This window comes from Tenrec ecaudatus, chromosome 10 (genome assembly GCF_050624435.1).
Source record: "Tenrec ecaudatus isolate mTenEca1 chromosome 10, mTenEca1.hap1, whole genome shotgun sequence".
Classification (NCBI taxonomy): Eukaryota; Metazoa; Chordata; class Mammalia; order Afrosoricida; family Tenrecidae; genus Tenrec; species Tenrec ecaudatus.
The window spans coordinates 56,630,651-56,644,000 of NC_134539.1; the positions used below are offsets into that span (position 1 = coordinate 56,630,651).

General features: G+C 47.0%; 1 protein-coding gene across 1 annotated transcript in view; it reads right to left on the reverse strand.

Annotated features, from left to right (window-relative positions):
- BRINP1 (BMP/retinoic acid inducible neural specific 1) overlaps positions 1 to 13,350 on the reverse strand; it is a 216,740-nt gene that overhangs the window by 22,074 nt on the left and 181,316 nt on the right. Inside the window, exon 7 of the mRNA XM_075559034.1 lies at positions 7,862 to 8,084. Within this exon, the coding sequence (XP_075415149.1) occupies positions 7,862 to 8,084 (223 nt within the window). The remainder of the gene's footprint in view (positions 1 to 7,861; positions 8,085 to 13,350) is intronic.

Here is a 13,350-nt window from a genome sequence, read left to right on the forward strand (position 1 = left end):
TCTTTCCGCAGACACTAATTAAACACTGTATGGAGCAGGGCCTTTCTTTAAAACTGACACAGGTTCAGAAGCAATGGGCCTGGGGTGGGAGCCCGAGGCTGAGTCCCCCAAGGGATTTTCAGCTCAGCAATGCATAATTATATCTCCCTTGCCCAACCTGGGCTTCTGGGTCAAGGCCATGTGAATTTGAGAAGTAAAAATAAACCACAGTCAAAAAGTCACTTGACAATGCAAATAATTATACAATCTTCCCACAAGATAAACTCCCATGGATCTGCTTTGCTTTGCAATACTATAACCTTTTAAAAAATAATCAGGATATAGAAGGAAATCGGGCAGGAAACATCAAATCAAACTGGCATTAAGCACCTACTCTGTGCTAGAAATGTCTCTTCATCTCCTTGAATTTCACGAATCCCGAGAAGGATCTCATCTTGCCCCCTTTGTCAGGAGCCTTGGTGGCATGCACCGGTAAAAGTGTTCACCTGCTACATGCAAGGACAGCAGTTCTAACCCAGCGTCTGCTCGGTGGGAGAGCGATGAAGCGGTCTGCTTCCGTAAAGATTCACAGTCTTGGAAACCTGCAGGGACTCTTTTACCCGACGCTACAGGGGATCTGCTTGATGACAACAGATTTTAACTGTCATCAGGTAACAGTTTCCAAACTAACAGATTCAGCAAGAGATCGTACCAGGATTTGGATCTAGAACAGTTGAACACAAATTCTATTGAAGCAACTATTTTGGTTTTCATTTCACAAAATTGCCTGGGTCTGAATTTTCACCATAGACTTTCATACAGCACCTGGGTGGCCTTGAACAAGTCCCATGCAGGCCTGACTGTCATCATCTTTGAAGGAGGAGGGCGATCTACCTGCAGAAAACTCATCGATTCTTTATACGACCAGGGGGGCTGCACTTCTAGAGCTTTTGTCCGCATGCCCATTCTATGTCAAAAATCACCAGTATGTCCCCTCACTGCGCTCGGTTTTTTTGTGTGTGAGTAGCTATTGTGTGCTAGTACTTGGTCAGGAAGTTGTGCATGTAAAGTGGTGAAGAACCTGGGAACCAGTACTTTTGCAGAGTTTTTGATGCCATTGATCAAATCGACAAGGAATGGGGTGTTGGTAGACATTGATTTGACCTTCAATTGAGAAGTCAGAGAGCAAGGGAAGATGAGAAAAGGGGTTCTCATGCAACTTTTGGACACAGGAGACATGTTCCCATGAAGGAACATTTGTCCGAGACTGAACGATGAGAAGATGCTGCCACAGTGAATGGAGCCCTTAAGGAACACAAGTCGTTAAATGCTACCAACTGAAAGATGAAAGGTTTGCGTCCACATCCGCCACACTCAAGCTGTGGCTCACTGTTGTGCTCTGACTCGCACAGGGCGATCGTGAGGCAGAACTGATTCTGGTAAACTACAGTGACTGGGGAAAAGGGCAGCATATTCCAGACAGAGGAACCGCCAGTGCAGATCATGTGCAGTGCAAGGGAACAATGCATGTTTACTGAACTGAGAACAGGTTAGTGGGGCTTTAACTGAGAGCATCAATGGCCTAATAGGTAGACAGGGGTGAGATTATGGCTGAGTCAGTTTATTGTGCCAACCTGGCCTATAAACACATGTGGGGTTAAATGAAGGTGGGAGGGATAAATGACTTAGTGAACATCACCTTTTTAGTTCTTGGGTCTCTTGCTTTGTGATGGTCACACCAGGGTGCAGCTGCCTTAGCAGTTCCCTGCTTCAGCTGGCAAGGCTGACTTCCTACAAGACATCCCCAAGGAGAAGCCACATGGACCTACCTCGATGCAGCCCTGGGTGCTGGAGCAGCCATGTGGAGACCCCTGCCAGTGCTGAGACACTTACAGGTTCACTGATTCGGCTTTCCTCCTGCAGTCGGCCTCATTGTGTGTGTTTTGTGAGATGGAGGAGGACTTTGTGGATTGGTGTTGGACATATGGATTAATGTTGGACTTGTGGTCTTGGGCAGCACTGGGTTGGGATGTTTTCTTGGTGTGCACTTATCCTTTATATAAAACTCTCTTATACAGGAGTTTCTGTGGATTTGTTTCCCTGAAGTACCCAGACTAATACAATGGCAGACAGAATAGCTTTAGGATTTTGCTTTCTTTCCGAAGAGCAGTGAGTAATAACCAAAATGTATTAAACAGAGATGTGACATGATCAAATTTGCTTCTGAAGTCATAATTCTGTCTGCCTGAAGGAGCACAGATTGGAGAGTGATTACAGTAGATTTGGAGAGACTTCGTTAATAGGCCACTGTAATTTCAGGAAAAAGAAGATCAGAGTTTGAACTACAGGCTACACATTAAAATTGAGTAATTAGCATCATCTGAAAGTGATGCGGCTCAAAGATTCAATTACTGACCTTCTACCAATATTTTGAGTTGAACTGTTTCTCTCTGTGAGTACCATTTCTCCAAGAATCGGGAGAGACCTCAAGGATAATTGAGCTCAGTTCTTTTCAAATTGTTCTTTTCAAATGCTCCCAAAACGTTCATGGAGTTGCACAAAAGCCCAGTGAAGTCAGCAGAACTCAAACCTATTTCTTTTCCTTTTCTTCTTCCTTCCCTTTTTCTTATTGTCTTCCATGCCCTTTCGCATTTATCTCTTGCCTTTTGTTGTTGTTTTGTTTGATTAATCATTTTATTGGTGGGCTCTTCTAGTATCTCTTGCCCTTTTTCCCTTCCTCTCCTCCCTTCACTCCTCCTCCCTCTCGCTTTGCACTGAAGGTGATTTCTAACACAATGACGTTGTTTAGCCTCTCTTGTTGCTACTGTGAGTTACTGTTACTGTTACAATTGGTACAGACTCATCACAGACTCATCATGACTCTATGCACTGCAGAAAGAAATGCGAAACTCGGCCCGTCCAGTGCCATCCTCATCTTTGCTTTTGATTGGTCTAGGTAGGTCAGCGAAATAGTTTAGGTAATCTTGCCTCAGGGATAGGTAGAGTAGCACCGCAGTATAAGAATAGCCTGCTCATATTTCAATCCTGCTTCCTGCTGGTTGTATAATCCTCAGCGAGTCATTTAACATTTCTGCGCCTAAATTTCCCAAATGTGAAACAGGAGTGAATTAGTGCTACCAGATTGGCTGTGGTTCATTGAGGTAAACATGCACAGGAGAGTACCTGGTCCCTGGTAAGTGTTTTATGTTGCTACAGTTCAGCGGTTCTCAACCCCTTTGAGGGCTGAACACCCTTTCACAGGGGTCGCAGAAGAGCATATTTCTGATGGTCTTAGGAACCGAGACACTGCTCCTCTATCTGTCTCCAGGCGGGTCCGCCCACATGCAGATAGGCCCACCTATGGGGGGTGGGTACCACCACAATATAAGGAACTGTATTAAAGTGTTATGGCATTAGGAAGGTTGAGAACCACTGCGATAGTTGTTCGGGGCTATCGAGTCAGTTCTAATTCACAGTGACCCTGGGTGCAACACTACTCAATGGGTCCTGGCCCAACCTGGCAATCATTGCAGCTGCCCTGTATCCCAGCTCATTGAGAGTCTCCCTCTTTCATTGACCTTCTACTTTACCAGGCTTGATTTCCTTTCTAGGGACAGGGCCCTCCTGTGCAAAGTAGGTGGGACCAAGTCAGTTATTCCGTGTAGCCTTGGACCTCCACCTGTTGCCATGGTCTTCCCCAGCCACGTGGCTTCTGGTTTACTCTGCATCCACAGGCCTCTTTTGTAGAATGCTTAGAGATTACAACTTGCTTCCAGGCAAGCCATCTCAGGCAAATCCCACAGCAGACGTCTGGGGTAGGCTGGCCAAAAATGTTATACTCATTGCACCGATGACGAAACCAAGTGTCGGAGACTCTCGGTGGTTAGAGAAAGCTGTGATCAAGCTTGGAGGCCCCAGCCCCAGTCTTTCTCAGTCAGCACAGCGCGAGACTGGAGTGGGGCGGGATGGGGGGGTGAAATAGGAGGACTATGCCTGCATGCTCTCACTTCGCCTTTATCAGCCCAACTCCAGTCTCAGGGTGGACATGGGGCCCAGAGTTTACACAGGATCCGAGAGGTTTGTCATTGGTCCCTCAAACAGAATGTGATACATGGTGGGTACCTACTAAGTATCCGGAGGGCTATTGAATGCCCCCAGCAGCAGCTATGGCTGGAAATCTGCCTTTCGATCCTTATTCCAATAAATACTTGACATTGGGGCAGGGATTGGTGCCTCCAGCACCCAGAGCATAGCTCTCAGGAAACGCCTCCTGAGTTGACCTGTACTGAAATGTGCCTCTTCTCTTTGACCACAGGGATGAGCTCAAAGTGTCTGTGTCTCCATTTGGACTGCAGCCTTGTGTCAGGGATCTACCACTGGACATGAGCCTATACACAAACCGGGGTCTGTCTCCATCTTCTGCCACCTTGAGGAACTAACCCTGCCCCCGATCCCCTGGAAGCCAGGTGCTCTGAACCAGCACAGCAGTACCCCCTTACAGTGCAGCACCACCGTGGAGCACAAACCCCCGACAGCTCTGCAGCCCCCGCTGGAGCCTCCAGCTACCCAGGTCCCTGGTTCATTGTGCTTCTGTCCAGGGAGTCAGGAAGACAACTCCAATCCTGCCACTCACCTGCTGTGTGACCTCTGGCCTGTTCATTGCATGTCTGCTCCACTAGTTCCTCCATCTATAAACCGGATGCACTAGCACCCACTTCACGGCAGTAATGGGCAGATTAGAGGGGAAATGTGTTTTCATCACGTACACTCACATTCACTGGATGGCTACTGTGCGCAGCCATCTCTATGACAAAATACCCGTGTCTGGTGAAAATAACGACGAGAAGAAAAGAGCTGACATGTATGACTGCTTTCCATGTGTCAGCACTTACCTAAGCACTCTCTGCGGTGCACGTGTTCATCCTTCCCGCGCCCCTCAAAATTCTACGGAGTAGACGCTGTTGTTCCCCTCAAAGATGTCAGTAACTTCCCCAGAGTTACAAGGCTAATGGATGGCAGGGCTGGGACTTCAGCAGAGGCAGTATGACTCCAGAATCCTTCCTCTTAATCAGCGCCCTCTCCTCTGATAACAATAGCTACTCAGCAGGAGACGGTGGCCATGAATCTCCCTGACTTCTGAGGCTGAGTCAGAAGAAGCAGAGCAGCTTCGGTGAGGACAGTCTCCCTCAGAACCCAGTGGCCATGCTGCCAGAGAGCTGAGCCACACACAGACAGAGAGCCCCATGGGAGCTCCCAGCTGGCAGCCAGCACCGATGGCCGATTTGGGCATGAACCACCTTGGATTTCCAGGCCAGTGCCACCTTCCACCAACTTGAGAGACTCCAGGAGAAAACAGCCCCACTGTGCGCATCAACCCACAGAATTGTGAGAGCAGACAACAAAGTGCTGCTTTGAGCCTCTCCATTTCAGGGTGCATTGTTTCGTCTCAGTAGCTAAGCAGAATGAACCCCCTCGGTCCTCTAGCTCAATCATCAGTGGGCCTTCAAGCCAAGCTCCAGTCGTCTATATTGGATCCCTCACAGGATCTCACCAGAAAACACCTCTCTGAAGGCACCCTAAATCAATTCTCGTGTACTGATCTGCAGACGCGATTGCACCCCGTGAGCCTCAGTTGCTTTCTCTGTAAAATATGGAGCACCTCATTTATAAGATAGTGGTGATGCGGAGGAAATATGTTGATTCAGAGAAGATGCTAAGACCAGGGAATAACTTCTGAAGCGCATACCCTAGATCTCTCTCCATGGGTTCTCTCGAAGTCAGCACGGCCCTGGGCACTTTCAATAGTGCCAGGCTACGTGTTATCACTCTCCCCTTGGCAAATGAGATTTGGGGACTTACATGCAGCCCTGGGACTGCACGTGGTAGAGCCTGGATTGGGACCCAGTCTGGGTGAGACTCAAGCCCAGGTTGCCTACTCTGTCCCTACTGCGCCACCCTTTTAAAGGCAGAGGAACCTCCATGTGACCCGTGGGTGGGAATAACTGCCCCTGTTAGTGGACTGATGTCCCACAGTGTCCAGCGTGCAGGGCGACTGAAGCCGAGAAAGCAGTTCATTTGCAAATTCTAGCTCGCTGAGCTGGAGGTGGCCCCAGTTCCCAGTGTTAGCACCTCTGGCTGACACTGCTCCGTGGCAGAGAGGTGCCCTACCGTGAGAGAAATGCTCATTAAAGCCTCCTACTCAGATGTCAGAGAGCAGCCCACAGCCAGGCCAGGAAGTTCAGCTCTCCTGAGAGAGCTCCAGAAGAACATGCGACAGAGTCTGTGGTCCCCCTTCACCCCCGCAGCCAGGAGTTAATACTCATTAAGCATACAGTTGAGTGACTCGCTAATGCTGGAATTGCAGGCAAACTCTCAGGGTAAGTGGAGAAAAACGGTCAGATCGGGGCCAGTTTTCTCATCTCAGGAGAAGAGGCAGCATGGTGAGTTTTCTTTCAAGGGCCCAGGGGCAGCAGGGTATTTCTAGATGTCTACACCTAACAGCTGGGGTGGGGAGGGTAGAGGTTGATCCCAAATGGCCACACCTGTATTCAAAATAGGGAAATGACTCGTCCCGGGCCACACAGCTCGTTCTGAGAGAGCATGAATCAAACGCAGGCCTCCTGAATCTCAAGTCCGCGTTTTCCCATGCCCAGTCTTTCCCGCAAATGCTTTTCTAACGGCTTTTGTTCCTGCCCTGTTACCCCACAAACCCTACCCAAGACTCCCCTAGATCTGGTGTACCTGGACAGTGTCTGTGCTCTGGACAGTCTGCTCACCTGAAAAATGTGGCTGCTCACTGTCCCACTCCTTTACATGTCCCCCCCGTTCTCAGAGCTGACAGCCTGCAAAGTTGGAGAACATCTGCCTGCACTTTGGCAAGGATTGAATAGGGCCCTTCTCAAGCAGGGGAATTCTGGGATACCAGATGCCTTTACCTGTGGCCCCCTTTTGTGGGGAGTGTTTTCAGATCTTGTCAACAGACTCCTCCCCATTCTCACACTGGATGTTGTCTTTTACAGAATGGGACTATTTACGGGATGGATCCCCACCACCACAGGAGCTTGCAGAGGGCAGGGCCCATGTGATGCTTAGTTGTGACTTTTCTTGGTACAAAGTGCAAGTCATGTGGAAGGAAGGTACTGGATGGATATACATGGAGTGTCCCGAAAACACGAGCTCGAGGGGAGAGTTTCTGATAACGAAGTCTGGAAAACCTAGGTTTGAGCCCTGACCCCTTCCCTGTGGGTCCTTGAGCGGGTGCATACACCACACATCATGTGAAGACACGGGCTCTGTCTGGCTTATCCGTCTCTGGGTGTTTTACCACCTCCCATGAAACCTGGTACAGCAACGGCAGGGCTGCAAGGCGCCAAGGTAGCAAAACTCAGGAGGCGCTCACCCTCACGTCAGGACCCTGCACTCGTTGACCTGAAGGAAGAGTGGTCCTCCTTCTCTCTTGCACCCTGGCTGGCTTGTTTGCCTCTCTCTACTCCTGGCCACGATCAAAATACTCAACGGATAAGTTGATGGTTTCCATAGTCAATCCAACTACTTTATCTTTAAGATGAGGATGTGAAAATGTGCCCTGCTGAGATGTTTTAACATTAAACAGATACCACATTTTAAGCAACCAGGGGAACGCCACCTTGCAGTTAGGGCTAATAATACTTTCTTTCCTTGGTTAACTAGAGCCAACAGGACACACAAACTGAACTTCTGCAGATTCCATAAACAAGAAGACATTCTATGTAGCCAAAATCAGTAGGAATGAAGCCAGAGCCATGCCAGGCATTGTGTTTATCTGTGCAACCACCAAGCCTAAGCTGGCGCCAGGTCAGTGCCTGCAAAGTGGCAGGTGGTGGTTGGGATTGAGAGTACTCACCTCTCTCTAGGCAGCTGGTGGTTGGGATTGTGGCGGCAGCGGACGCTGAGGCCAAAGAGCTTCCGGGCAGTGCGCTGGATCTTCTGCCTCTGGGCCTCCATGGCACTCTGCAGGAGCTTGTAGCGGTTCTGCAGGTCCCAGTCGTTGCCCCAGTGCTGATGAATACTCCCGATGGTCAGGAAGTGGTTGCTGGGGAGGCGCTTCATAAAGGACTTAAACTCATCTAGCAAGAGATGGAAGGCCAAGAGAGAAGGCTGAGCTTGACCACCAACATCTGGGGACACTGCAAATGTTCAGCTGCACCTAACAACCTGACGGACACAAACTGACTTGTTTGAGGCTCATAGAATTACTACATTGAGGCCCATGGAACCCTGCATTGGGCTCTGCTCTGACATGGCATTGAAAAGGCCATTTCACTTTTCATATATTTTAAGCTACGTACAAGAATTTTTGCTACCGCTGGAGTGAAGGGCATCCTATGTCAGTGCTTGTGTCTTGGAATGATAGATGGAATTGTGTCTCCCCAAAATAAGGCCCGAAATCCCAAACTCTGACCCTATAAACATGACCCACTTTGGAAATCGGAGTTGGTGATTTTTCCTATTACATTAATGGAGTCATATTGAATACGATGGGGTCCTAAACCCAATGGTTTCTCATTTTTAATGAGAGCAAAATTGATATGAATGCATGAATGGCAGGGGAAAGAGTAGAAAGATGTAAAGTATCAGAAATCAGGAGAAAGGCTCGCACAGGCATCCAAATTGACATACTTCGAGCCTGATTTGAACTTTTAGTCTCAAGAACTGTGAGAAAATAAGTTTTCACTCTTTACAGCCATAGTGGTATGTGTGTGACAGTAGCACTAGATAAGAAGCTTTGGGAGCAGTGTGCGTTACATATAGGCTGCCACAAGGATATCAGTTCAAACCTACCAGCCACTTGTGAGGACCAAGATGAGGCTGTCTGTGCCTGTCATGATTTACAGACTCAAAAACCCTAGATACAGGTGTTGGAATCAACCCAGTGGAGAAAGACTTGGGTTTTAGAGCACTAGGCAATTAAAATGCAGGGCTTCCAAATTTCTGTAATTTGAATATCATAATTAAAATGATATTTATGTATCATTCACATTTATATTTGCTTAATATTTTCTTGGAATTGATTCACAATGGTATTTTTTGTTGTTTAATTCAATGCCGTGTGGAAAACCCCAGTTGCATGCCATTTGTAGAATGGTAGCTACAAAAATAAAGCTGAAAAAAATAAATCGGAAAGCCCACTGCTGTGCAGCCAAGTTTGATTCACAGGAATCCAATAGGGCAGAGGAGAACTGCCTCATGGGGTTTCCGAGGCTGTAAACCTTTGCAGAAACAGACGTCACACCTTCATCCCACTGAGGAACTAGTGGGCTTGAACTGCCCATCTCTGGGTGAGTAGCTGAGTGCTTTAACTCCTGTGCCTTTGGGCATTTGTGATCGAAAGCAATGTAAATACACTGATCAGTTATTGTTGTGCCTGATCAATGGTCAAACTTCAAAGCCTGCTTTCACTTTGGAGTATAGAAAATAAGCAAGCAGACAATAAACCAAAACTCTCTACCATAGAGTTGATTATAGGGACTCACAGGATGGGTAGAACTGCCCCTGTGGGTTTTCAAGAGTGTGACTCTTTGTGAGAGCAGAAAGCCCCATCTTTCTCCCAAAGAGTAGTTTGGGGTTTTGAAATGCTGACCTTGTGGTTAGCAGCCCAACACATAACCGCTACATTATCAGGGCCCCTTAGCACCAACATGCAACTTTCTCTTTGATGCAGGTTTGACAGAGATCAGAAAATGGACCAACCTCTCCGTGCAATTCAGTCTTTTCTGAAGTCAATCATGAATATCATGAAACACCATTTCATATTTTGGGAAACTCCACCTTAAGGTTGGGGAGAAGCTCCAGGTCCCCCTGGGCAGGATGTTCTGCCTTAGTTTGTGATGTTGAGAGTTAGAGAGTCGGCGTGTGCTAAAATCTTGATACAGCCTCAGACATGATCGAGTTTAACTTTTGTGTTGAAACTGAGGGACAGCGTGAGAACCTGACTTTCTGAAGGTGGAAGAGCCACTGAAGGAGAGGCAAGACTGGAACCTCACCACTGTTTCCCACCCAAGCTGAGGTAGTAAGTTTATTGTGCCAACCTGGCCAATACACACATGTGGGGTTAAATGAAGGGCAGAGGGATAAATGGCTTGGTGAGCCTCGCCTTTCTAGTGTTCAGTTATCTTGCTTTGTGATGGTTGGCCCAGGGTGCAGCTGCCTTGGCCAATTCCCTGCTTTAACTTGCAAGGCTCACTTCCTGCAAGACATCCCTGAGGAGAAGCCACAAGGACCTACCCCGATGCAGCCCTGAGTGCTGGAGCAGCCGTGTGGAGACCCCTGCCAGCGCTGAGATGCTTACACGCTCAGTGATTTGACTTTCCTCCTGCAGTTGGAATCATAGTGTGTGTTTTGTGAGGTGGAGGAGGACTTGTTGGCTTGGGCAGCACTGGGTTGGGGTTTTTTCTTGATGTGCACTTACCCTTTATATAAAATTCTTTCTTATGCATGAATTTCTGTGGCTTTGTTTCTCTAAAGGAACCAGACTGATTAATGTACCAGCCCTTGAACCACCTTCTCTGCCACCAATGGGGGAAGCAAAGAATTGGTAGTTGACGTATGTTGCAGGGGGAAAATGGCAAAGTAATTGGGAAAAAAAAAACAACCAAATTAAACCAAACCATGTGAGGCCTAATACTTCCCCTTTATTCCATGGGACCTCCAGTTCAGGAGCTATAGAAGGCCTTTGCTGTACTTAAGCAGTACTTAAACAAGACTCAGTACACACTAGGGGCTAACCACTTTAGGCACATTACAAATTTTGAGATCTGGCCTGTGGAGTAAGTGCCTTCATTGTCCATTCTATAGAAAGTAGGGCACATAGCATTAAGCAATTTGGCCATGATCATAGAGGCAGTAAGTGGTAGAGTAAGACCTCAGGCCTAGAGCCAAAGCGTGGCTCTTCCTGGCACCTTAGACAGTGAAGTCTGTGAGCGCTGGAACTCAATGGGATGGCCTTCTTTCCAGGGCTCACAAGTTTTCTGCTTTTGACATGGGATAGTCTGAGTGCCTTTCTCGATATATGTTGTGTTTTCTTCTCTGACAGGTATTCCACTTACACAGGTTCTAGCTGTCTCTGATTTTCCTGAATTTCCTATGAACACATACAGGGAAGCACACTGAAGATCAACATGTTGGAAGGACATGAATAAGTGAGTGGTTCTCAAAACACAAGACCTGCACTCCCAGAGGCTCTCTGGTACCTACCTCATGCTTGGTGATCAGATTTGCCTACGTTCACATCACGTCTTGACCAATGAAAAGCTCAGTGACCCAGGGAAAAGGGCTTATCCTCCAAACACCCCCTTTCCTGAGGTGACAAGGGACACAAGCCACACTCAGAGAATCAGAGTATCAGATTGAAAGGAGAACACAGATGCTGCACTGACTGTTTTACTCCGTGACCTAGTTGGTGACAGGGGACTGGTCCCATGAGGTTGTGCTGCCCAACTCCCCTCCAGGGGAAGCTCATAGTATACTGGACTCTGTTGAACCTTAAAAGGGTTCTTTCTAGTCTTTTCAGTGAGCCTACCTAGGGTCAAATGAGAAACTATAACTTAACATTTGAATGATGTAACCTTCTTTATGTGTCTAGAAGTAGAAGGATTCCTCCTGAGGAAGGAAGGATATATCGAATATATATGTGCAAACCAAGTTCTATTTGGCCACCAACACCCTGGAGTTGTTACCAAGTCCATGGGCTGTACCTTTGGACTGGTCATTAATCCTTCCAAATACCTGGTACTGAGTCGTCCATGTTAGGAGGCTGAAAACACATGTAAACATAAGGCACAGATGCATGTATGTCCACATGGTTTGCTTAAAGTGAAGCCATTCCAATTGGAGAGGTACAGGAACATCTAGGACAAACGTGTACCCTTGTGGACAGAAAGTGCAACACACAGATGATTGATTCGGCAGCCTCTGAGCTTTTTGTGTTTCTGAACCCACCCATTCAGTGTGGCTCCCCTTCCTTCCTAAGGACTGAATACTAAGGATCCCAACTGTCTATGCACAGAGCCGACACGACCTCTCTGCTTTTTGGCAATTAGGAGAATCTCTTTGCAAAAGTATTTTATCATAAAGTTCCTTTTTTGTTTGAGGCCAAATAATGGTCAGAATGCATTTCCTGCATAAAGCACTCTCTTTTAGCAATTTCCCTAGGACTTCACATGGACTAATGGGTGCAGGCTAGTAAGCATCCATCGCTCCATTAGGGACGTGTGGCCAGAGTGGATTGAGGGGTTACAGCCTAGCGAAGCCAGTCATTTTCAAATATTGCTCAACGGGGCTCTGCTTTTATCTCTGCTACACAGTGGCTTCAAGGTAAGAATGTGTTTGATCAAAGAGTTTCCTGGATAAAAATGTAGATAAATTCAAGTATTAAAAACACAAACAAGTCCCTTCATTTATCAGACGAGGGAAACTGGGCCTGGGGGATGAAGTGAAATTTGAAAGTTCAAAACGCTGCTGTGATCCCTTGATTTGGAATCAGGCTCTACTGGATTCCATCCGGATGCCGCCATTCACCAACTGCGAAGCTTCAGCGAGACAATAACCCTTGACACAGTTTTCTATCATACGTGAGCACAGCTACTGATCCTAATGAAGCAGTAGTAATAGATTGGAGGGATACAAGTTGCTTTAAAAACAGAGATTCTGTATGTATATATCCACTCACTGGACAAATACTCATTGAGCCTATACAATATTCTAACTGCTAATGTACCATTTCCTTTTGGTAATCTCAAGGACTATCAAATTTGTCATTTCTAAAACTGAGTACATGATCTTCTTCCCAAACCTTTCAATGTGTTCTTGCTCAAAGGATATTACTAACATTGATCCAGGTAGACAAACAGGGAAGTTGGATGCCAGTTCAACTTTTAGAATCAATATAATATCAAATTGTGTCAATTCTTCCATCAACATCTCTTCATATTTCCTGTCTTCCCATCTGTGCCATCACCTCAATCCAATCCATAGTCATCTCTCTCCTCGGCCCCTTGTGATGGCCTTCCATTGGTGTGACCACCTTCATGTTTTGAACTCTGCACTACAATTAGTTACTTTTTAAATTTCTACTCAGTGAACTCAGGCTCATGGGGTCCTTTCTGACCACGTGAACTCCCAATTCCAAACCAGCGGTTCTCAAGGCATCTCATCCTTCTTGAAATGCATACTGATCAGCATAGGCACTTGTATAAGCCCTTGTATGGCTATGTGATTAATGCCTGGCTTTCCCATAGAACTTAAAGTCCCAAGCAGCAAGAGCTCCACCTTTACTCCTTAGCGACTGTGTGGTTTGGGGGGACTGATTTTTCTCTCCGGAACTGCGTTTTGCTT